Source organism: Argentina silus (assembly GCF_951799395.1).
Source record: "Argentina silus genome assembly, chromosome: 1".
Lineage (NCBI taxonomy): Eukaryota > Metazoa > Chordata > Actinopteri > Argentiniformes > Argentinidae > Argentina > Argentina silus.
In genome coordinates, this window is record NC_139655.1 from 12,338,229 (window position 1) to 12,360,776 (window position 22,548).

At 44.2% G+C, this 22,548-nt stretch overlaps 4 protein-coding genes across 6 annotated transcripts; 2 read left to right on the plus strand and 2 right to left on the minus strand.

The window, feature by feature from the left end:
• Positions 1-10: 10 nt before the first annotated feature.
• efs (embryonal Fyn-associated substrate) lies at positions 11-9,407 on the minus strand. Its single transcript, XM_083673179.1, has 8 exons — positions 9,269-9,407; positions 8,227-8,411; positions 5,737-7,197; positions 5,463-5,582; positions 3,818-4,786; positions 3,343-3,417; positions 2,441-2,695; positions 11-2,293 (listed from the first exon to the last, which is right to left on the minus strand). The coding sequence occupies exons 2-8, from the start codon at positions 8,236-8,238 to the stop codon at positions 2,111-2,113; spliced, it is 3,075 nt and encodes a 1,024-aa protein (XP_083529305.1). The 5' UTR covers positions 8,239-8,411; positions 9,269-9,407; the 3' UTR covers positions 11-2,110.
• Positions 9,408-9,515: 108 nt separating this feature from the next.
• On the plus strand, positions 9,516-14,054 carry dhrs4 (dehydrogenase/reductase (SDR family) member 4). Of its 3 annotated transcripts, XM_083673231.1 has the most exons (9): positions 9,516-9,734; positions 10,027-10,142; positions 10,274-10,451; positions 10,915-11,016; positions 11,508-11,578; positions 11,765-11,816; positions 11,923-12,057; positions 12,366-12,421; positions 12,685-14,054. In XM_083673231.1, exons 2-9 carry the CDS (start codon positions 10,030-10,032, stop codon positions 12,797-12,799), a joined length of 822 nt encoding a protein of 273 aa, XP_083529357.1. In that variant the 5' UTR covers positions 9,516-9,734; positions 10,027-10,029; the 3' UTR covers positions 12,800-14,054. The 3 variants fall into 3 exon arrangements, with proteins under 3 accessions (XP_083529357.1, XP_083529358.1, XP_083529356.1); XM_083673232.1 differs by lacking the exon at positions 10,027-10,142; XM_083673230.1 differs by lacking the exon at positions 9,516-9,734 and having other exon boundaries at positions 9,766-10,142.
• Positions 14,055-14,205: 151 nt separating this feature from the next.
• On the minus strand, positions 14,206-19,055 carry tinf2 (TERF1 (TRF1)-interacting nuclear factor 2). Its single transcript, XM_083674469.1, has 10 exons — positions 18,760-19,055; positions 18,086-18,288; positions 17,775-17,879; positions 17,568-17,663; positions 17,356-17,466; positions 17,048-17,171; positions 15,941-16,892; positions 15,776-15,834; positions 15,117-15,199; positions 14,206-14,988 (listed from the first exon to the last, which is right to left on the minus strand). The coding sequence occupies exons 1-10, from the start codon at positions 18,785-18,787 to the stop codon at positions 14,869-14,871; spliced, it is 1,881 nt and encodes a 626-aa protein (XP_083530595.1). The 5' UTR covers positions 18,788-19,055; the 3' UTR covers positions 14,206-14,868.
• A 510-nt stretch (positions 19,056-19,565) lies between these two features.
• On the plus strand, positions 19,566-21,963 carry cideb (cell death inducing DFFA like effector b; the record flags this gene model as incomplete). The annotated part of the gene is made up of 5 exons (XM_083684118.1): positions 19,566-19,594; positions 20,598-20,712; positions 20,846-21,004; positions 21,503-21,693; positions 21,822-21,963. Exons 1-5 carry the CDS (start codon positions 19,569-19,571, stop codon positions 21,961-21,963), a joined length of 633 nt encoding a protein of 210 aa, XP_083540244.1. The 5' UTR covers positions 19,566-19,568.
• Positions 21,964-22,548: the final 585 nt, after the last annotated feature.

The following is a 22,548-nucleotide window of genomic DNA, read 5'->3' on the forward strand; positions in this document are numbered from 1 at the left end:
AGACAAAACATGTAATCGAAAAATTGTATTTGTGCATTTTTTGGAGGGGGGGAAAGTCATTTGACAAGCATCGGAGTAGTGTTCGACTTGTATACTGGGGAAACGACCCATGCCTCATTTAGCCAAGGATTCCAACAAAATCACTTAGTGTAAAAAAAAAAACAAATACAAAAAAAAAGCTGTCAAAAATACATTCTGGTACAAAAAACAACACATGAACAATTATAGCTTAATCAAACTGTAACTGCTCTTCTCCGTTGTACAATTTAATTCACGATGTGAAAACGTCCCTGGTTAAATATGTGCATATATAAAATAAAGCAACTTAAAGCCATGCAGATCTTAAAGCAAATACGAAAATGATCAATAAATATGATGGTTATTTGATGATGATGTTTTTCTACATAAGGCCGTCTGACTATGGATGTGAGCAGGTATTCTGCCTTAATACTGCTGCCCTCCACTAGGTGGCATTCAAAGGCAAAACACATTGGTAGTTAGACCTCTCAGTATTTTTTGGCACTGATCCTCAATGGCATTTTGTCCATTTCATCCTCATATCACCAACCTACCAATGTTTCTTGAGACAGCATTTGTGAGCCTATGGGTGGTCGAGATTAGGGTTGCAGACAGGAGGAGAGAAACATGGGAGGTGGTGTATGTGCAGAGAGATAGAGACAGGGTGCAGCCCATATGACTGATGGCTCACTAGCTCTCTTTGTCAATGGAGAGTAAACACAAAGGGGCCATTATGTCTAGAACCTTCTACCTGTATAGAGAAGACAAAAACACACTCCTGCTATGAACGGTGTGGGTGTGTGTGTGTGTGACGAAAATGCTTAGTGTCTTTATGGGAAATGGAAAAAGAAGGTGAGAGGGAGAAGTGTGTGAGTGAAAGTAAGACAGGTGAAGACACGTACAGTAAACCTGGCAGACAGGTTTTTCACTCAGAGCCAGCCATGACCGTGGGAAAGAACACAGTCCCTCTTGCTCCACCAACCTCCCACAGCAGGTCACTCTCAAAATCTTGTTGTGCTTGCAAAACCCACAGCAACTGTTGTAAAGAGACTACTCTCATACCCCCTTTATACTGTTGAGATGAGTTGTGCTGACCTGGTTGCACATCCACCATCTTTTTGTGACAGTGCTGGATAGGGACAATGTGAAAAGAATGTATCCGAGAAATATCAGACCCAATCCAGTGCGGTTCAAGTTGGCCTTGTAGTGTGTAAAGCTCTTAGATCTATCATATCATCTTATCTCCTTCCACCATCTCAAAAAGCAGTAACATTGCTTTCCTTCACCACAACCAGCCTCACAAAAAATGTCAACTCAATGAGAGGTAAAGAGAATGTTGTTTCACACTGACTTCAACAGGGATGTAGTGGTAACAAAGAGAAAAGTGGGTAAACTCGATATACCAGTTGAGATAAGGGGTTTTGCATCAATGTAAACACTAATGCTAGCAATGCTAGTGTAGCCTAATCACTGGTCTTCAACGCAACACCAAAACCAAACACACAGTAATGCTACCACTGCACATCTTCCAGACCCGCCAACACATTCACGTTCTCATCAAGTTCTCTGTCCGCTATCGTAATAACAATAATACCACATTGTGAGGCTGACTTGCTATCTTTTTAAATTTTTTAGAAAAGGGATGAGAGTTGCAATAAATAGAGATGAAATGATAAAGAAAATAATGGTTGTGTCAATGAAGAGAAAATGTGGCAAGTGAACATCACTAGGCTCCATAACAGGGTGGTCCACCTGGACAGTCAATAGTGTAATAAAGAGGGTTCAAATATTACCCAACCAAACATCCACCAATAAGTTATCAGGACACACAAGACAAGTGTGCTTAGCACCAAAGCACAAAGGTGAGTATAAAAAGAAAGGCCAACCAACACACATACATACATGAACACAAACACACAAAATCTAGTTGAGTGACAATGAGGCACAGATCTCAGTTCTTCCCCACTGAAATTCAATGATTACACCGCTATGCTTCAAACTTCAAACCATTCAATTAAACAATAATAACACATAACAACTAAGGCAAATAGGGAAAATGTATGTAAACAAGTTAAGAGAAGAGGAAATATTGTCAAGATATTTCTGCAAGCCTCTGAAGCAGGCCAGAGAAGCCAGCTGCATGCTGGGATAGTTGGGCCACACGGTCCACCATTTCCTGTGTGGCAGAGACTGATGGGTAGTTTTGGGCTGCCCCCTTTGTCGCCACGACAACCGCCTTCAGGGCCTGACACAGCCTGCCCCCTGAGGTTGTGACCTGCAGAAAAAGACGAGTGATTGAATATGGACACGCCGCTAATAAAATGTTACTTGAATTTATTTTCTGACATGAACCTGAACCTCACAGGGTTATCTATCATATCAAATCCTAGATTTAGCATAAAACGTGTGTATTTGTGTTTACCTTAGCCCTAAGGTCAGGAGATGTCAGGAGGCGGGAGAGTGTGTCCCCAATGAACACCAGCTTGTGTGCCGTCACAATCAGACTCTTCCCCCGGGACACAAAGACCCGAGGCGGCTGGTTCCCCTGAACACTGCTGAAGAGCACATCGATGGAGTCTGCCAGGCAGGATAGATGGGACAGACTCTGAGAAGAGTAGAAGGACAGCAACTCTGAGTCCTCCAGAGAGAGGGAGACGGGCAGAGGGGAGGGGCTCAACTGGAGAGATGGAGATAAAATAGAGAGACACAGACAAAGACACATAGTGAGATAAAGCCAGCACTGTGAGGATGAACATCGTAGCTCATTCTCTGCAACTCATTGTCCGATGGCCACCATTGTCTATTATGTAAAAGTCTTAGAATCACAGATGACCTCTTGTTGTTGCGCCTGTGACGCAACTTAAGTCAACAGAAAGAGAGAGAAAATGCAGACTCAGGGAGAATGCAGACACTGAGAGAAAGTGACAGACACGTGAGATTTAGATTTAGCAAGGTTCCAGTTGGGTAAACAGGGGCAGTAGATCTAGGCAGGTTCAGACTGGATAAAGAGGATAAACAGAGCAGGTTTACTGTCAAGGTACATCAATGACTAACGATCAGTAAACACACTGAGTGAATCAATGACTAATCTAAGGACTTGACTTTTGTCTGTGTGTGTGTGTGTGTGTGTGTGTGTGTGTGTGTGTGTGTGTGTGAAACTAAGTATGATGTGTGAGAATGTGTGCGTGTATATATAGATTTATATCAGATCCTACAAGCTGTACAGAACTCATACCACCCAGGCTGAGAAACTGTGAGAATGAGTGTGTGTGTGTGTGTGTGTGTGTGTGTGTGTGTGTGTGTGTGTGTGTCCGTCCGTTTTACCCGTGGCTCTGTGTGGTGGACGGTCTGGCCTTGCCCATTCTCTGTCTGGGCATCTGGTAAAGGCTCTGGCTTTCCCTGGGGAGGGAAGGATAGAAATAAATCATTTTAGCTGCCAAAGAAAACCATTGAGGTTCAGAACAGATGCAGTCCATGGCCACGCATGTAGCAGCATAGGAAAAGCTAAAGTACATAATGTACAGTAGATAGTGAAGCAGAAGTAACAGACTGAGGAGGACAGTAAAGTATAGAGCCATGTCAACATAGAATACTGCCAACGTGCCACCACTGCTAACTAAGAAACATCTTGTGTCACAGTGCCTCTCCTCCAGTCTGCAAGCCATTCTCTTTGTTTCTGACAATGTTTTATTCTCTTTTATTGTAATGTAGTATTTTCTGTGTGTTAATCTGTGTTAACTAATAAACTGAACAAACAGAACTAGAAATGAGAAAAGAAGCCCAAGAATCAGAGACTGACCTGTAGCTTCACATATCCCACGCTGTCTCCAACCGGTAAGGGGGCTGGAATGGGTGTGAGGCCAATTCCTGCATACTCATTCCCATGCTCTTCTCCATCACTCTGCCCCACTGTGAGGGTCACAGAAGGTGGGGCAGGGGGCAAAGGGAAAGCTGGCTGTGGGGTCGGGGGCAGGGGTCTCTCCTGAATCCAGCTCCCCTTGCGTGCCCCCATACCACCCACTACCGGCTTCACTTCTGTCACAGGAAGGGCAGGCAAGGGCCTCCGGGACAGGGAATCCTGAGATGGTAGGCGGGGCCGCACCTGCGTCTGAAAGAGGATGGTGGTGTCCTCCAGGGCCCGTTGGACCAATGAGAGCAGGGAATCAGACGGGGAGGTGTTGCCACATGCAGATAAGGCCGGTAGAAGGTCTGAGAGCCGGACCCAGGCCTGCTGGAGGGGCAGAGGAGGGTCACCCACCACGCTTGCCTTCCAGATGGACAGGATCTCAGCCAATGAGGTGGCCAGGTCCCGTGAAGAGACTGAAGAGGCGGAGCTCAGCACGGTTTGGACGAGGCTAGAAAGTGAGGTCCTCCATTGGACATCCCCTGAGCCGTTGCTGGAGACGGAGAGGCGGCGGATGGAGGAATTGGAGGACGACGAAGAAGGAAGGATGTCCAGGGTAAGAGCAGGCATGTCGTAGATGCCACAGTCGGGCTCTGAGGAGTCACCGCTGAACTGAAGCCCATCACTGTCACCTAGTGGAGCTCGTTTGCCTGGGCCAGGGACGGAGTAGACCTGGCCATGCTCGGTCTCCTCCACAGGGAGAATGGGAGTGAGGTCCCCTAGGGCCATCGGCAGGCCTGGGAGGGTGGGCACGCTGTAAACATCTTCCTCTGCTTCATCCACTACACACGCCGAAATGTTGTAGGTTTGCTGCTGTTGGAGGTCCGACGACACGTTTAGTGTTACGGTGGGAACATCGTAGACCTGAGAGAAAGAGAGATGTCAGTCCTTTAAGGAAGCATTGTACTCTGTATTCCCCGCAGACCTTAAAGGTTAAATAGACAAAATGATGTAATCATGGCCTTTCCTCAGGGCACTGTGGGTCAATTACTCTGTGCATGCTAACATGCTTATAGCATAGCATAACAGAGGTTTATATTAGTGACATGAAATTAAATTAAAGCTTTTTTATTCACTCACTTTTCTGAAAGTGAAATCCATTAAACAATAATCAACTTTGAATGGCCTGACAAATTATTGTTAAACAAACTGTTGCTACTACTGTTATTACTTTTATGACTATGTATTATCTCAATACCTTTCTTTATGAATGCTATAATCCCACTATCTTTGTATGTGTGAATGTAGTGAATGTACAGACGGGGAAGATGGGGGAGGAGGCAGCACAACCCGGCTGGCATTACATGACAACTGCAGACAGATGGGTGTGACAGGGAGAAAATAGCAGCAGAAGTCAGACTAGACAGACAGGGTTGCAGCAGACAGGGAAACAGGTGTGGTCCTGTCTATAGGAGGGGCAGACAGAGAGAGAGAGAGAGAGTAGGGGGGAGGGAAGAACAGGTGAAGGAATGTCCTGAATAAAGCAAGAGAGAGAGAGAGAGAGGGAGAAAGAACAATGGTATTTTGTGGAGATCCTCACCTCTGACTCTTGGTCAGCATGAGGGGCAAGAACACGGGGGGTGTTGTAGATGTTGTCCTCGTCACAGAGTGCTGATGGGGCTGTGCGCTGCCACCGACTGGTGGGAGGGGTATCATACACCTACCAAACCAAGCACAAGATTATAACATTTCTCTTGGAAAGCACAAGATCACAATGACATAACCTGGTGACGGGATGAGAGAGAAAGAAAGACAGAAAGAAAGGCTGTAAAGAGAGAAGAGCAGTGACAGTTCTACTTCAGTTTCCCTCTCACCTGATCATGGAGGCTTTCGTCATCTGGATCCTCACACACCCTGTTCTCCCCCTTCTTATTCTGCATCATCTGTTCGTTGTTCTTCTTCTCATCCACCATCCGGCCATCTTTTGTCCTCTCCTCCTTGGCCTGGGTGACCCCCCTCTGTTTCTCCTCCTGCTGCAGGGTTACAGGAGTTGAATGGGGAGAAGAGACAATGGCGGGTTGAGACGTGGACGCAGGTATGGACTGCTGCAAGTCTTTCCTGGTAACTCCCCTTATTGGAGGTGCTGGCGGAGGGGGCTTGCGGGCAAAGTTTGGGGATCCTGACACCCTGCCCTGGCCTGCTCTAGCCAGTAGAGGGGATCCCCTGTGAGAGGCAGGACTCAGCTTCCCCCGGGCAATGGGCGGGGTGGAAGGGACACCCTTTGGCTGAGGTCTAGGGGATCCCTGAGCAGGGGATGGTGCCTGTTTGTGTGACCCCAGAGCCGATGCTGGGGACACGTACCCCAAAACAGTTTCGTGATCATTTTTTGGAATCCTGTGAAGCCCTGCCCCCACAGGGGTGGGGGTCTGATACATCCCTGGAGTCTCCTGTGCTGGTGCTGGTTTAGACTGAGGAGTGAGGGGGGTTCTGTTAGCCAGCGAGGGGCTGCTGCTGCCCTGGGATGGAGCCACATCATGAACCCTGGCGCAGGCAGGTGTGACCTGATTAGAAACAACACCAGCTGCACCTCCGGTTGGGGTCTGATAGACATCCTCGCTGGGCAATACGATGCCCCTGGGAACTAGGTAACAGTCATCCATGTGGCTTGCTGCCACTGTTTCCCTTGGGACCAGGTAGGTGGTGTCCTCCGGCCCCTCCACTGCCCTGGGCATCCCACTGGGGGCGAGGTAAACAGACTCGGGTGCAAGACCTCCTGGTGTTCTATGATGCTGGGTAACCAGAGGGGTGGGTGTTGTAGGGGTCTGGTAGAGGGTTCCTACGTCTGTCCCCCTCCCCCTGAGAGAGGGAGAGCGTGGGCGCCCAGCCACCCCCACGTCCCAATCGGGCCGAGGGCGGGTGCCAGAGCTGGAGCGGGAGCGTGGGCGCCCTCCCTCAGACCGACGGAGCTCCCCTGGCCTGGACGCAGGCACTGCCCCTGGGCTTTGATACAGGGTGTCCCCCTGGCTGGGTGGGGTACGATAGACCCCATCCATGTCATCTGTGGACACAGCTGTGCGGGCCAGCGGGCTGGGGGAGAGGTACACAGAGTCCTCACTGGGGGCTCGCCGGGGGTCCGTCCCCGGGGCAGGAGCAGTCTGTAGTAGGCGGAGGCGGTTGGCGGGGGCAATGCCCTGCCTGCCATGCAGGGAGCAAAGCCACCAGCCCGGCCCCCCTCCATGCTCCTGCTCCAGAACCATCAGGATGTCCCCCTTCCGGAAGGCCAGTTCTTCTGGGCTCTCTGCCGCATTGTCAAACAGGGCCTTCGCCAGTACCGTCTGAGAAACAGCCAGGGGGGGAAAATAAATTACACACAACTGTAACTAACGTCGTCACAGAGACTGAAAAAGACAACCCCTAAACTCACTCTGGTAAGCAGTAACCAAGCACACATCCACAATACCGCACACAGAAAAGTACATTGACATGATGCCCAGTCAGAGAATAGCTGATTGTTAATGATGCCAATAGAGAGGTGGGGCCGGGGGAGGGAAAGATGCCAAAAGAACCAGTGGTGCCTGTGTCTGTGTCTGTGTCTGTGTATGTGCCTGTGTGTGTGTCTGTGTCTGTGTCTGTGCCTGTGTGTGTGTAAAAGAATGATCAGTAGTAAACAGAGTACACATACATCATAAGTGAGTGAATGTGGACCACAACAAGAGCAGAATCACTGCATGGTTACTGCACGCAGTGCATACAATAGAGAGAGTGAATCAGAAAGAGGGAGACAGTGAGAGGAGGTCAATGATTAAAAAGACAAGAGGAGTAAATGGTAATGAGTAAGAAGAAAGGGAGGGGGAAGGGGAGCACATCTGTCCCTAGTTTGAGATCTAATTGCCATCCCTCTGTCCTCCTCGAGCTCTCTCCTTTTCAAAACCAAATCCCCTGGGGACAAGCTACCCAGTCAGTCAAGCTGAACCAAGAGTTTCATTCTAATCTCACTGGCAGCAGGGTCATGTTCAATAGGGCAAATAGGAGGAAACGTTTTGAAATTGAGGAAATGCTACATGAAATTGTCCAATTAGAGCACATATTATTTTTGTTGTCCTACTTTTGAGGCTGACTGAACACAACTATGAGCAAAATGATAGGAGCAAGTGGTGTGTTCCAAAGGGGAAAATGTTCATCTAGAAAAGTAAGCCTAATGAAGGGCTGACAGAAAAGTTAATACAGAATGATTTATTTGAATCTGAACATCCTGTAATACTCCACAATAAACCAATGGCTTTTCTACAGCAAAACTGTACTGGGTCACACGGTCCTTTCAATGCCCTTATCCAAATTAGAAGTACACAGATTAGTATACTTACTGAAAGGGCCATCTTCTCTCTGCCTCAAACAATGCACTTGAGCTCCTGTCGCGATGTTGGTCCGGCTCAGGGGCAGTCAAGGTCCTCCATCTAAATCCAATGAGCACTCAGCTGTGTCCGAATGATCCGTGTACATCTGTTCAAGAACGACATCACCAGCCGCCCTATGTGAAGGCAGTCCTGATCTAGCAAAATAATGATGAGGTATTGTTAGCATCACTTCATCAACAACAACAACATAACATAAATAGATATATCTGACAAATGATAAGTACATGTTAGTATAACTTTAACAACAACATAACACAAATAGGCATTTTACTAATGGGGCTCACAACACCAATGCAATATTCTAACTATCTATGCATACCACTGTAAATGTGGCAACGACTAGCTACACCACTATCCCCTCAGTCTCACATGATATGATTACCTTTTACGTCTAATTCCTAGGAGAGCACTAATTTCGGGCAGCCTAAATAAGTTTAGTTTGTAAATGGTTGTAATGTGAGTCAAATCCATTTTTAGAAGCTGTCAGTCTAAATGCTGGAATATAATGGAACGTTTCAGTTAGGAAACATTGTTAAACAATCAGTTTCCCGTCAATTAATTATATTTCTATCATAATTGTATCTTCAGATCAGTAAGAAAACTCACAGAAAATAGATTTAAAAACACTGGAACCACGTTTTATAGCTACGTCGTTAGCTCGCTATAACTATGGTACGTTCTTGTTCCAGGGATTAGTCGGATCCGCTATCCGAAAAGAGACTAGATCAGCTTAACCACAGATATCATAATAAAATCATGTGTTATTATAATAGTGTAAGCCTAACTTTTCCACTGAGGGAAAAACATTTGATTAGTACAGTTAGAAATGCCAAAAAAATCGCAAGCTACCCGGTTTACCAAATCGAATGCACAAAACAAAAGGGAGAATGAAATCAAATTCTCATAGCAAGCAATTTTTCTGTGTAGCTACAGTAGCCAGCTACAAGACGACCAAAGAAATCTAGCTAGCTAGTATTCTTAGTGTACCTACCTTTGACGCAATTTCATTTCATGCTCAAGAGAAGAAAAATACATCGAACACTCTCCAGTAATTTCAGCGGAGGATGCGCCATGGCCGACTGTTCAACGTTTAGCCCTTCTTCGGGACCTCGCCTGCTCCTCTATGTCCTTCACATGCACTGATCTCCGAGAACAGGACCGGTGGAAGCAATCACCGGAAGGATACGCGAACACTTTACCACAGCCATTTATCATTTTTATCATAACAACTAACAGAGTATGAAATGATTGTGTTTTTGCACGTTAATAACGCACTGGAGACTAATCTCTTAATGATTTAGTACTACGTTTTTGCTATCCTGTAGTACAATGTTTTAGCCAATCAGAATTAGACGTAGATCGTTTATTGCTTCCGTCTACTGGGTAAAAGGTGACTTTGATTTGAGCATTACTAGAAACCTACAACAACACGTTGCACGTTATTGAATTGAGCAAAGGTAAGATCTATGCTCTTTATTTAGAAGATAACAGTAAACTACATGTAAGTTAGAAACTTCATAAGAAGCTGAAATAGCACTAATAGCCACACGTATACGTAACCTCAAACAGAGCAATATAGTCGGTTACTTGAGTCTACTAACTGCTGCAAGAGAGTCACACTTATAGACAAAGTTGCTTTTCAAAACGGATCAAGTATTTCCCCCTAATGCTCTAGCAATACCACTAAACGATGGTGTTGTATTCAATACTTGTGTCTCTTATTTGTTTTTTTTTATGCTATTTTTCCAGGTAATGTTGAGGTGTGTTAGTAGATGCCTTTTGGCCAATTCTGTCTCTGGTCAAAGAAAGATGTCTCAAAGTAGTCTTGCTGGAAAGGTAGCCATAGTGACTGCCTCCACAGATGGGTAAGGATGTGGCAAGCCTCTGTGTGTGGATGTACAGTAGCTACAGCATTTTCTTATAGAAAATAGTTTTAATGCACTCAATACTAAATGCCTTGATCTTCTACTGACTGTGTAGCTTGTGCTTCTCTCAGGATTGGTCTGGCTGCAGCAAAAGCCCTCGGCCAAAGAGGAGCTCATGTTGTTGTAAGCAGCCGAAACAAGGGAAATGTTGACAAGGCTGTGGCGTTATTGCAGAGTGAGAACATACAAGTGACGGGGACAACTTGTAATGTCGGGAAAAGTGAAGACAGAGAAAGACTGGTTAACATGGTAAAGACTCCAAACCCTAATTTACACTACAGGGCCAAACCGAGCTGAGCTGAGCTAACCTGTTCTGTGCTAGCCTGCCTGGTTACACATCCACCATAGCTGCTGGAACTCTGCTGAAAAGGACAATGTGAAAATAATATTTCAGAGCCAATGTGTAAAGAATCAGAATGTGACATAAAAGTGTGGCAAAAGTCCAGACCTGAGTCAATGTGGTATGTTTTCTTTCAGTTGCTTTAGGATATTTAATCATGCTTGTCAAACAAATGAAGAGCAGGACATATACTCATACACAACAACTTGAAGAAGAGCCAATTGGAGTACAAAAGAACATTATACACATTAAAGAATGCTGTGCATAAGTCCACAGGGCCATAAACGTATGCATTACTGTCTGCAGCACTCTGAGGGTACCCCAGAGCCAGGCATAAACTCAATTTCATTATCCTTCTGTGTTTTTTTTTAGACAGTGGATCAGTGTGGTGGTGTGGACATCCTGGTTTCCAATGCAGCGGTCAACCCTTTCTTCGGGAACATTATGGACTCCACCGAGGCAGTCTGGGATAAGGTGCACAAACGTGTCCTAAAAAACTTTAAGAAAGCTGGACCCATGATTTGATGCATAAACATGGGTTTAATGTCTTGCTAGTAAAAGACATGCTAATTTTAAATGTAGGGAAACACAGTGGAAGAAAAGACTTAGAAAATCCAGAAGAGACAAAGAAAGCCAGCCTGTATATTGAAACATGACTTCACTGAACTATATACCGTACAGAACCTTCAGCTGAACGGCTCTTCCACAGGCAGCACATGGAAATACATTGCACCATGCGTGTTGTACTGTACCATCCAAAATAAGCTCTGCTGCTGTAGATTCACTGTGTATAGTTTAGTAAAGTATTTTTCCAATAACCAGTCATTTTACAGCAAGTTATTATGACATTTCTATTATTGGTTTTTTATTGATCATGTATTTTTCAATTCAATTCAATGTCTTGCTGCTGAGCTTCTTGTTCACATCATGTCACTAATGGGATTTCACCCCAACCTTCCACTCAGATCCTGGATGTGAATGTAAAATCAGCCTTCCTTCTAACCAAACTTGTGGTACCTCACATGGAGAAGAGGGGGTAAGAGTGTGAGGGGGTATGGGAAATTTGGAATGGAGAGAATCATATAACAAATGGGAGATAACATAGGGTATATATAATTTTGTCTTATAAACATTAAGCTTTATTTCAGATGCCAGACTGGTTTTGTACTATTGTTTAAAAAAACAGACTGTTCCATGATGGACCTGTTTGTTTTGTTTTCAGGGGTGGGAGCTTAGTATTCGTGTCTTCTGTTGCAGGGTACCAGCCTATGCAGGTGAGTGATGGGGTAGGGTTGCTTACCTTCCTCTTTATGATTGCTGGTGTGTAAAGTATGTGCTTTAATGTGCATTGTTACAGAGATCCTCTCTTTGGACCCCTAGGCTCTAGGCCCTTACAGTGTGAGCAAGACAGCCTTGTTGGGACTGACCAAAGCACTGGCCCCAGAGCTTGCCCAAAGCAACATTCGGGTCAACTGCGTGGCTCCTGGCGTCATCAAGACCCGCTTCAGCACCGCTGTGAGGACCCCCACACACACACTATTTTTGGCATACACCTTGACTTTATCCTTTATTATTCTCTTTCTCAACTCATAAGTCATGTGTTCTCCTCACATTTGCCCTTCACCCTCTGTCTTTCCCTTCGGTTCACAATCACATGATTTAATTTTTATCTTAAGGTGTGATTTCTCTTCCCCTTCCACCAGCCTTTGGCTCGAATGACCCTCTTACCCAACATACATTTAGGCGTTTGCCCTGTTATCGCTGCATATCCTGTTTTTTTTTTTTTGTCATGTAGACTGATGATTCTATGCTCTTTTTCTCAGTTGTGGAAGAATGAAGACATTGCTGACGAGTTCAAGAAGCAGCTTTGCATTAAAAGGTTCTGCTTACTTAATGTATTTTCATACAAGTGTAAGCGTTTCACTGAGTCAGCTAATCTGTCATTTTGAATTTACCGTATGTATTGTTGTTGTATTAGTGTCTGCAAAAACGTCTCAAGTCTCTCTAGTTTGACAGATGTGTTAGAATTAGAGTATGAAACAGTGATATTATTGTGTCAATGGTTTACCATGTGTGGTACAATGGTCTGCAGTGCTGCTCTCGTGCCTAGAGTAAGTCTTTTGTTTTGTATAATTCTGACAGGATTGGAGAGCCTGAGGAGATTGGTGGAGTGATAGCCTTCCTGTGCTCAAATGAAGCCTCCTACATCACTGGGGAAACCATCACTGTGACCGGAGGGATGAATTGTAGACTGTGAGACTCAAAGAAAATATACTGTTTTTAAGAGAAAGTAAGAAATGGACTGTGAGAGTGGACAATTAAATGAAAAATTGCATCCTCTGGAACATTCTTAACATCTGATGAGATTAAACGAAGAAGAGGTGGAGACGAAGCCTGTCTTGAAATCATCCCTGATTTATTACTGTGATTTCATTTGTGTGTTATAGACCCAGATGGTAAGATAATAAACGTTATTAGAAAATACACGATTCAAAAAGGGCATATTGAAATGCCACAAATCAATAGATTCAGCAAAAATCAACAGACTTTATTCTGTCCAGCCCTTCCAATTGGGCAAATTTGCTTTGAATCATGACACAATATCCTATTTCACACTGTAAGCATCTTTGAACTTATCACCCTTAAAACTAACAAGCAGAATTATATAGGATCAGAGTTCTGAATGTCATCAACCCATTTATAGCACAGTTCCACAAGTTTCTTATAAACCAATTCAACCCCTGTCATTTGGAGATCTATTTGTAGCATGCTGCTTTGATTGTTGTACTGAATTAACACCAACATGGGAAGAGGGGGATCACAAAATAAATGTTGCATGATTTACAAACTACAAGAAATCGTTCAGCAACATGAACATGTATTACAGCTTATGTAAAAACAAGGAAACATTTTAGTAGTAGGTATATTGAACTGCATTCATCCAAATGGTCAAATACTTAGGGTGTGATGTACAAAAGAAATGAGGTACAACAGGTTTGATGAAATAAGCTGGGTGTGTATCATGTCAATGAAGTGTTCAGAAACATCTTCTCACTTAACGAAAAGTAATTCCTATATAATAGTATGCATGTATGTGTCAGTGCAAATGTGCAATGTCATTGGAGAGTGTCACTGGTGCAGATTCAGGTGATGATCTTCCCGGCCTTCCTCTTGCACCTCCCGGTGTAGAGCTAGTGCTGGGAGCTCACAGCCTGTGATGAACTTGGCCGTTTTCACCACCCTCTGCAGAGCCTTACAGTCGGAGGCGGTACAGCTGCCGTACCAGGCAGTGATACAGCCGGATGATTGTCTTTATGGTGCACCTGTAGAAGTTTGTGAGGATCTGGGGGGCCATGCCAAATTGTCTCAGCCGCCTGAGGAAAAACAGGCGTTGACGCGCTGTCCAGATTACTGTATGGGTGTGGTATGACCAAGTCCTCAGTTATGTGTTGGGGCGGTGTGCAAATTGCAGTGGGTCCAGTGTGGCAGGTAGTGTGGAGTTGATGTGAGTCTTAACCAGCCTCTCAAAGCACTTCATGATGACAGCCGTGAGTACAACAGTAAGGCAGGTTACTGTGGTCTTTTTGGGCATTAGGTTGTTGTCACCTTAAAATGTGTCTAAATACTTATGACTTCTTCAAATGGAAGGACCACAGACAAAGTTATTTTATTCCAAAAAGGTTTAATAGATTGCTGAAGTGTAGTTTGGCTAACTGTCCAAACACTTAGGGCATTTTATACTGTTATCTTTGCCTGCTTATTGTTGCCCAAAAAAACAGGCTTGACAGAAGTTTAATTAATATATAATAGCGTTTTTTGTAAAATGACAGTCGGACATTGACATTAAAAGATACAGGTTTACATGGCAAAAGCTGTTTCCATTCTATTCAACAGACCCAGATGGTAAGATAATAGTACGAAGTACATTTTTTGAGTGCATGTGTAGGTCCTGCATCTGGACTTACAGCTTAAACAACATTATTAGAAAATACTTATGATTAAAAAAGGACACATTGAAATACCACCATTGGTAGAAATCAATAGATTCGGCAAAAAAAGAACAAACTTTAAAAAGTACATTTGAAAAACACAATTAAAAAGATCTTCTCACTCTCATCCTAATTGTGCAGATTGCTTTCCCTAAGTTATCAGCTTTGCTTTCCGAGTAACTATCGTTTGGTTCTGGTAAACATTTCTCACTGACTTCAAAATAATTGTCCCTTTGGGTCATGATTTTCTGGTTAAAAAAATATTTCACTCTGTCAATCATCCTAATCTCGATTACAATCCTATCTTTACTTCCCAAACAAAACATTGTTACTTAGTTCATCTGTGTCCATTGCCTGGAGAAAGCAAGTCCCGTCTGACATGTCCTGGCTTCCAGAATTCCCTGAGCGTGGGTACATAGGTGTCGTGTTTGGTCCTGTAGTAGCGCTTCACAAACAGCTGGGGGAGAGTCCATTAAAAACAGAGCAGTGGAGGAAAGTTCACGAGAGGGACTAACACTATCTCCCATCAATGGAGTTTGACACTTGTTTTTAGACAGGAGTCAACAGAGTATCATAACAACTTACCCTGCCTTTGAAATTCTTTGTCGCTTCATCCTCTGAATCGCCAATGATGTCCTCACCAGCTCCAGGAGAGATCAATGACGGTTCTAAAGACACAAGGGATAAATACAGCCTTTGAATAACACTGCAAAAGAAGTCTAGGTAAACATGGTTGCATTTACAAAACTCTTTTAGGAGGTATTTGTGAATGGGAGGGGGGGAGTGCTACCAGGACCCAGGTGGGAGTGGCGATGACAAAATGTTTACGACGTCAGCGTGACGTGCTAGGATTCTGTGTGGACAGACACAGCCACAGGTGTGACATGACATTCAGTTATTTGTTTTCTTATTGAATGTGGGACATAATTCTTTTGGGATTATGAGTTATTAGTGGTCTTCATCTGCTCCACTGGGGCTGGCCGACACTGATGCCTCACTTGAGCTGTTCCTAAGCTGCTTTCTTTGTTTCTCCCCAGGGCGATGTACACCCAACACCGTCCGCATACTCTGACTTTTAACGTTAATACACACATCCAGACCAGATGCCGAACCTTTTAGACAGCCTAGCACCCCTAGACTATATGAGAGCGGAGATCGCTGTAGGCTGGCTAGTTGGTTTCGAAACAATAGTATAATACAGACACACATTTTTGTGGGTTAGGGTTAGTTTTTAGGGAAATCACCTGCACTTCTTCTTTGGAGGGAGGAGGAGCAGCTTGCCACTGAGGACACAGCACAATTCCTGTAAAGCAACAGGACACTTAAGAATCACATCATGGGCTGCAGCTTGTGTATTTGGAGCTATGGTAAAACATATTTTAGGTTGTTTAATCAATACTTTCTCTTACTCTTTGTCAGCCAAGCCAGGCAGCTCCATCTCCAGGGCCATAGGGCTGTCACTCAACGTCCTCTGCCGGGTCAGTACATGTTCACTTCTCCGGGGCAACTTCGGCCTCTTGCCCCGTCCCCATGGTGACCTCATTGATTGTTTCCTGTTGCCATGGGAATGAGGATATGACGTTGTGGGAGAAGTGATGTCTGCAGAAGCTAGCCTGGAGATCAGCACTCTGGGTTGTCTGAGCAGACAAGAGGTCAACAAGGAGGACAGGCCTGGGTCTTCAGGGAGCTTGAGGTCTGGGATTCCTAATACTGTCATACAGTCCACGATATGGTCTCTCTCAGTCTCTCCATCTCTCCCACTCTCCATTTCCTCTTCACTCTCTCCGTTCCCCTCTACCCGGCTCTGCTTCCATAGCACACTACTCACTCTGTCTCTCACACTCCTCCTCCCTTTTCGAGTGACTCTCACCTTCACCTCCTCCAATTCAGGTTCCTTTATCATAGGTTGCCCCCCCAGTTCACATCTCAATCCATTACTTACTGTCTGCATGTTTCTCTCCATCTGTACTTCCTCATCCTCCTCTCTCACTCCACCATCCTTTGACCTCTGTTTGATCCCAGTGCATTTCAACCTCTCCATCAATTCCGATTCTTGCTCTACTTCTCTTGAAGTGGATGGAGTAACATCATCTTGCTGACAACATTCTGTTCTCTCACTCGCCGAGGCCATGAGTGGTAGGTCTTTATTGGATATCAGTACCATCACAGGTGTGATGGGCAAAGACTTGTTTTTCACCTGTTCACCTGTTTTTTCACCTGTCCCTGGCGATGACGACAGAAGGCTCAGGGCTCCAACTGAGGTGGGTTTAGATCCTGACAGATCATTCTGCAGCACCCTTCCAGAGGGCGGAAGAGACATGGAAGAGAGGATGGAGTCGCCCATACATGGGGGAAGGGAAGCTGAAAGAAGCAGAAAAAGAGGGTGAGAGAATTGAAACAGCAAATATGAGAAAGGAAATAGGTTTCAGATTCAACACACCAAGTCCTGATCTGATGCTTGCTGTAGGCCTGGGATAGAAAATATCACCTGAGAAAAGCTTGCTATGTGGACCCACCTGCTGGTTCCAGGTGCCCGAGACAACTCTGGTGCTGAAGGAGAGTCTTCAAGAGTTGGGGTTGAGAGGCAGTCCGTGCACATTCCTCCAAGACAGTGGGGGCAGCACTGAGCCAGGACACAGTCTGAGATCATACAAGGGAGGAATTACAAAGAGTGAGTTTCAGCGTAAACAAACAACTCAAGAACAATAGAGGGAGAAGCAGTAAACACCTGGCATTAAAACATGAGAGGAAAGCAAAGCGCTCTGCATCAATTTAGCAACAGAAACAGAGGGAAACTGGTCTAGGAAGGTCTATGTATCTGTACCTGAGCAAGGTTTGGGACTGGGAGAAGCTGGTCCAGTCTGATCAGAAACTCCCACAGCAGTTTCTCCAGGGCTTGGTCAAACTGAGGTCCATATTCTACAGGAAACTCATCCTAGAGGAGGAGGAGGACAAGAGAGAGAGAGAGTGTTATAGACAGTTTTTTCCGATAAAATCTGTTCACTGGCGGTGTTTGAGAGAAGGAGGAGGTCTGACCTTGTAAAAGAGTGCTCTCTCAGTAGGGTCTCTCAGGAGGATTTGCACCAAGTCACAGAAGTTGGTGACTGTCATCTCAATTTTCACATCCCTCTTCTGACACACACCAAGGCAAAAACACACACAACAGCACATATATAAATATACAACTGTATTTGCAAATGAGGTAAGGTAAAGAAAGTTGAAGACGAGCAGCATTCAACTCACCAGTTTTTGCAAGGAGGAAGAGGTGGGGGCATGTATCCTTTCCAGCTGAGGGAGGATCACCTTTGGATCAGGAGGGTCCTGGCCATTGCACAGCTCCAAGATCAGCTACAAATAACAAGGGGTGTGATGAGGGAATCTCCCATGCAGTGGTAGACACACACAATAATATCCACAGAACACATTCAAAACAAAGGCCAGATAATGTAGTGTTTTTCCTCTCCATCTCCCCTTATCTTTTACATAGAGGAGGGATGCCCCCTCCAATCATTACCTATCTTCCAATTCTGCTACCTTTTTGCTCTGTCTCTCACCCGTGCTCTTAGTCCCAGAGCAAGCTTGGCCTGATGTCGGAAGGTGAGCAAGCCTGGGACAGTCTCACAGGACGACGTCACAAACTCCTCCAGCATCCCATAATGCATTACATCCCGCTGCTTCATCACCTTCCACATGGCCGCAGAGACCAACCGTAAAGGGGAGGCCAGGAGACGCAGGGAGGAGAGGTGGAGGGAAGTGTCTGAGGGGAAGGAGACCAAGAAGTGGCTGACTGAGCATAATGACAGGGTTCTTTGAGAGGGTCTACACAACCTCAATAGAGAATATACTGTACATTGATTATTAATTGCATGCATGTATTAGCCATGGATGACTTTAATCTTTAAAGTATAATGGCACCATCATTTATCTTATTTGCATGACATTTTCTTAGTTAGGAAGCAAAGACTATTCGGAAGTTTGTCAACTTATTGTAGACACACTGGGCTGGCCCTGGCCGAAATAAGCAAGACATGCAGAATTATTCTAGCTGATTTAATATAATTCACAAGCCATTCAAATGGACGACACTGGGTTCCAGCATTTAATGGGCGGCTGTAAAAATGTCAGAAGTAAACTGTACCAAACGTTAGTCAACGTTAACGTTATCTGGCTATTATGGTTGAATAAACAACACACTGAACCATAACAAATAAGACATGTCCTTAATTACCCTTTTCCGATGACTTCTTTGTTGCCATTTCGCCCAGTCTCGTTTGCGAAACAAAACAAATCTTCTAACTAGCTAGCTAGCTAGTTAGCTAACGTAACGTTAGCTAAGTGACAAGCTCTAACAAAGTGTATTATTCACTTTTAAAACTGCCATAAGTTAACGTTCAGACTACGACAACAGCTGCATAAGTTAACTGCACAAACAAAAATGCATGTTGCCCCTTATGTTAACAGTTATGCCATAAAATTGTTAGCTGACAGGTATTGATAATAACAAGAGTGCTTGATCCTCCCGCCTTCTCCACGACCACGCCAAAGTAAGCGCGAAGCTTGCTGTCATTGCAGGATGTGACGTGTGTAGAAAAATGTGATGATGTGACTATATACAACAATTAAAAAAGAATAAAGATAAGTTGTCTTGCTCATGTCACCAAGTAGGTGAAGTTCAATTTTAGTATTGAAGTTATTCAGGCGTATGTACACACATGCGCGGGGGCGCGCACGCACACGCGCGCGCACACACGCACACACACACACACACACACACACACACACACACACACACACACACACACACACACACACACACACACACACACACACACACACACACACACACACACACACACAGGACTTTGCCCATATGCTTCTGTATCTGATGTGAGTCATCACTCGGGTCAGGATAAAGTCCATTCAAATTAAATTGCTGGGTCAATCACAAGCAGGGAAAGGCCATAGCATTGAGAGCACATATACAGACAGAGAAGAAAACAAGAGGCCAATAGGAGAGAAAAGGAAAGAAAGTGGAAAATGGAAACAACATCTTCATTATTAAAGTAAGTAAAATTGCTATATGGATTTACTGCTCCTCAGGATAGAGTGAACAAAAAGCAAGCTTATTCCAAAACATTTCTGGGTGACAGATCTCACAACATTTCATTGTCTATTAAGAGTATTCAGTAGAAAGTATTATTCATATATTTGTTTCTGACCAAATACATGTTTTGATAATTGGATAAATGTGTTTCAAAGTATCACAGGATGTGTAAAAGCTATGTTGAGGGCCTTGGGTGGATGGCAGGAAGCCACAGTGAGAACATAAGATCACAAAAGGCAATTCAGGAGGGCTCAAATTAAAACAAATCAGTGTATTTATCATATGCATAGGATACAGCTGGAAACGTATGAAATGAAATGCTTAATACAAGCTACCTCTCATCAGTGCATTGAAATACAAGGATAGGAATAAAATAAAATAGATTAACAACAATACAATGTACATTATACTACCAACAAACAGTCAAACAATCAAACAATAAGTGTAGCCTTGGGTGAAATACAGTACATTCAGCTATCTACTTATCAACATAATTTATTCTTTGTCACTGTTATCTCCATCTGATGAATTTAGGATTGGTCTTTGAGTTTTCTTTCAATCAATCAATCCATCTAACCATCCCCTATTACACCCTTACCCATTGCGCCACACATTGCAGTAGATATTACACAACATAAAAAAAACGCCAATTTACTGTCACATCATATCTAGATAACGATAAGCACCATCCATATGAGGGTTTGTTTTTGTGCTATAACTAGTGAGTCATTAAGCTAGCTTTGTACATCTACAGTCTGCCTGTAAAGTGCATCAAGTAGCTGTCTTACTATGGCAATGTCAATGTGTCAGGCTAAGTTAGGCTAAGGAGATGTATAGTTCCTTAAATTCTACCCATGTGTTTTAGCCTACTGGCCTCACAATTCCATTGCAAGAGCTCTGATGCGTGATCATCTGTGTTTTCATTAGGTCTTAAAATCATCTTCACTCTTCCCCTTCCACAGGTCTGTGTCCAGGCGTGTGTGGTCAGCTCCCCAACGGCCGTTCAGAGTGTTAACCCAAGACAGGGAGACCAGGAAGGGTGTCACAGCTGGGACTCTGGAGGAGCTGAGAGAGAGGGTAAGAGAGAGAGAGAGACATAATGCAAAACACATGATGAAAGAGAAATTGAGGAGAAAACCAAAGAAATATACAGATTTGATTTCATACACACTTAGTTGGACTGTCTCTTTATCCCTATCTGGCTGTCCAGGTGTGCGAGGCTCTGATGCTGTCCCTGTCTACCATGTGTCTGTCCCTGGTGTGTGAGGAGGATGGCACAGAGGTGGACTCTGAGGACTTCTTCATGTCCCTGCCTGACAATACTGTTCTCATGGCCCTGGAGCCTTGCCAGACATGGAGACCCGCTGCTGTAGGTTTGCCAGCGTGTGGCCTGATATGTGCATCTCAATATTAGAGTATTTTGCTAATGTAGTCTCATCCCTAATCTGTGCATCTCAGTGTGAATGTACATAAGCCTGTGTTAGTGAGTGTTCCCAGGTATTTGTTGTATACACCAACATGTCAGCTGGGAGATAAGGCTTAATATTTAGAGCACTTGGTCCCACATAGTTGTTTTAAGTCCTTGGTGAGGAACCAGCTTACAGAGGCATGCTCTTGTTTTGATTAATTTGTGTGTATATTTTGTATTTTATTGTGTTGTATATTTAATGTGTTGTTTTGTAATGATATTAATATTGTAGACAGGGTGCACGGGCAAAACACACCTTGGTCTCAGTGTGGTCTCAGTTTTCCCTGGATAAATAAAGGTTAAATACAATTTAAAAAGTGTGTGTGATCCATAAGGATCTCGACATGGAATTCTGCGCCTTGCTGTCTAAAGCCTTGTTTCGCTCAACCAAACCCTCAGGGAAAGGCCTACTCCAAACCCCAGGATCAGAACAGGCCCCGGACAGGAAAAGACATTGCACGTGTGACCTTTGACCTGTACAAACTGAACCCTAAGGACCTGTTTGGTTCTCTGAGCGTGAAGGCCACTTTCAGGGGCCTGTATTCAGTCAGTGCAGACTTCAAATGCCTTGGGCCCAAGAAAGTCATCAGGTGAGCAGAGAGGATGTATGTCTATATGTGAGTTTGTGTGTGTGTAGGGGGGGGTATTGAACACGTTTTTTTTACTACAGTTACTGCCTGTATATTCAACTCATTCACTCACTCTCTTCCTCTCTCAGAGAAGCCCTCCGTGTTGCCTCCACCCTCCTCCAAACAGCTGGTCATATGCTGATCACCGTTGCTTCTTTGATTCGCCGAATCATCGAGGGGGCAGAGTTCTGGCAGCCCCAGCAGGCAGACTCTGTAGAGTACTGGAATTAGAGCAGCTGTGTGTTCTGTTCTCTCTTTGGGCTGCTCTGGGGTTGGCTAATCACTCACCAGGTCCAATGAGAACAGAAAAGATGTGGAGCTAAACACAACATGTACTTGTGTCAATCGTGGCAACCTTCTGTTCGAGTAATCCATTCTGAATACTATGAGTGTGATATGCACTATGAATATGATGAGCATAACACATTTTGCTGCTTGTGTAGAATGTTTTAACATTGTATGTAGAAATTAGAATACAAATATGTTTTTTCATAAAATGTTGATGTGTATAATCATCTTTTTCTATCAATTGTACCATGTTAAACACAGTGATGAAAATAAAGTGTAATGGTATAATGTGTGATGGACAAAGATGGCATTTTAATTACATTTGTACATTTTACATTACACTCTCATCTTCTACTCTCTTGTATACATGTTTTCAGTTCATCTGTTGACAATGCAGCTCACAAAATATGAATGAGGAGCCGTAGTTGCAGAACAAGGAAAAACTTTATTCATAAAGAAAAGAAGAAAGAAAACATAAGTCTGGAGAAAATAAGGTCAATGAAGATTGGCCCAAACATTATCAAATTC

Excerpts from the sequence above, each read along its gene's own strand:
- efs (XM_083673179.1), bottom strand. Across the intron at positions 5,583-5,736 it reads ACGAAAGCCTCCATGATCAG|GTGTATGATACCCCTCCCAC; the intron begins GTGAGAGGGAAA and ends TTGGTTTGGTAG. Across the intron at positions 4,787-5,462 it reads ATGCTGACCAAGAGTCAGAG|GTCTACGATGTTCCCACCGT; the intron begins GTGAGGATCTCC and ends TCTTTCTCTCAG.
- dhrs4 (XM_083673230.1), top strand. The coding sequence starts at position 10,012 with ATGCTATTTTTCCAGGTAATGTTGAGGTGTGTTAGTAGATGCCTTTTG. Across the intron at positions 11,579-11,764 it reads CCTCACATGGAGAAGAGGGG|GGGTGGGAGCTTAGTATTCG; the intron begins GTAAGAGTGTGA and ends TTTTGTTTTCAG. Across the intron at positions 12,058-12,365 it reads AGACCCGCTTCAGCACCGCT|TTGTGGAAGAATGAAGACAT; the intron begins GTGAGGACCCCC and ends TCTTTTTCTCAG.
- tinf2 (XM_083674469.1), bottom strand. The coding sequence starts at position 18,787 with ATGGCAACAAAGAAGTCATCGGAAAAGG. Across the intron at positions 16,893-17,047 it reads CGGGCACCTGGAACCAGCAG|CTTCCCTTCCCCCATGTATG; the intron begins GTGGGTCCACAT and ends TGCTTCTTTCAG. Across the intron at positions 14,989-15,116 it reads CAAAGAATTTCAAAGGCAGG|CTGTTTGTGAAGCGCTACTA; the intron begins GTAAGTTGTTAT and ends ACTCTCCCCCAG.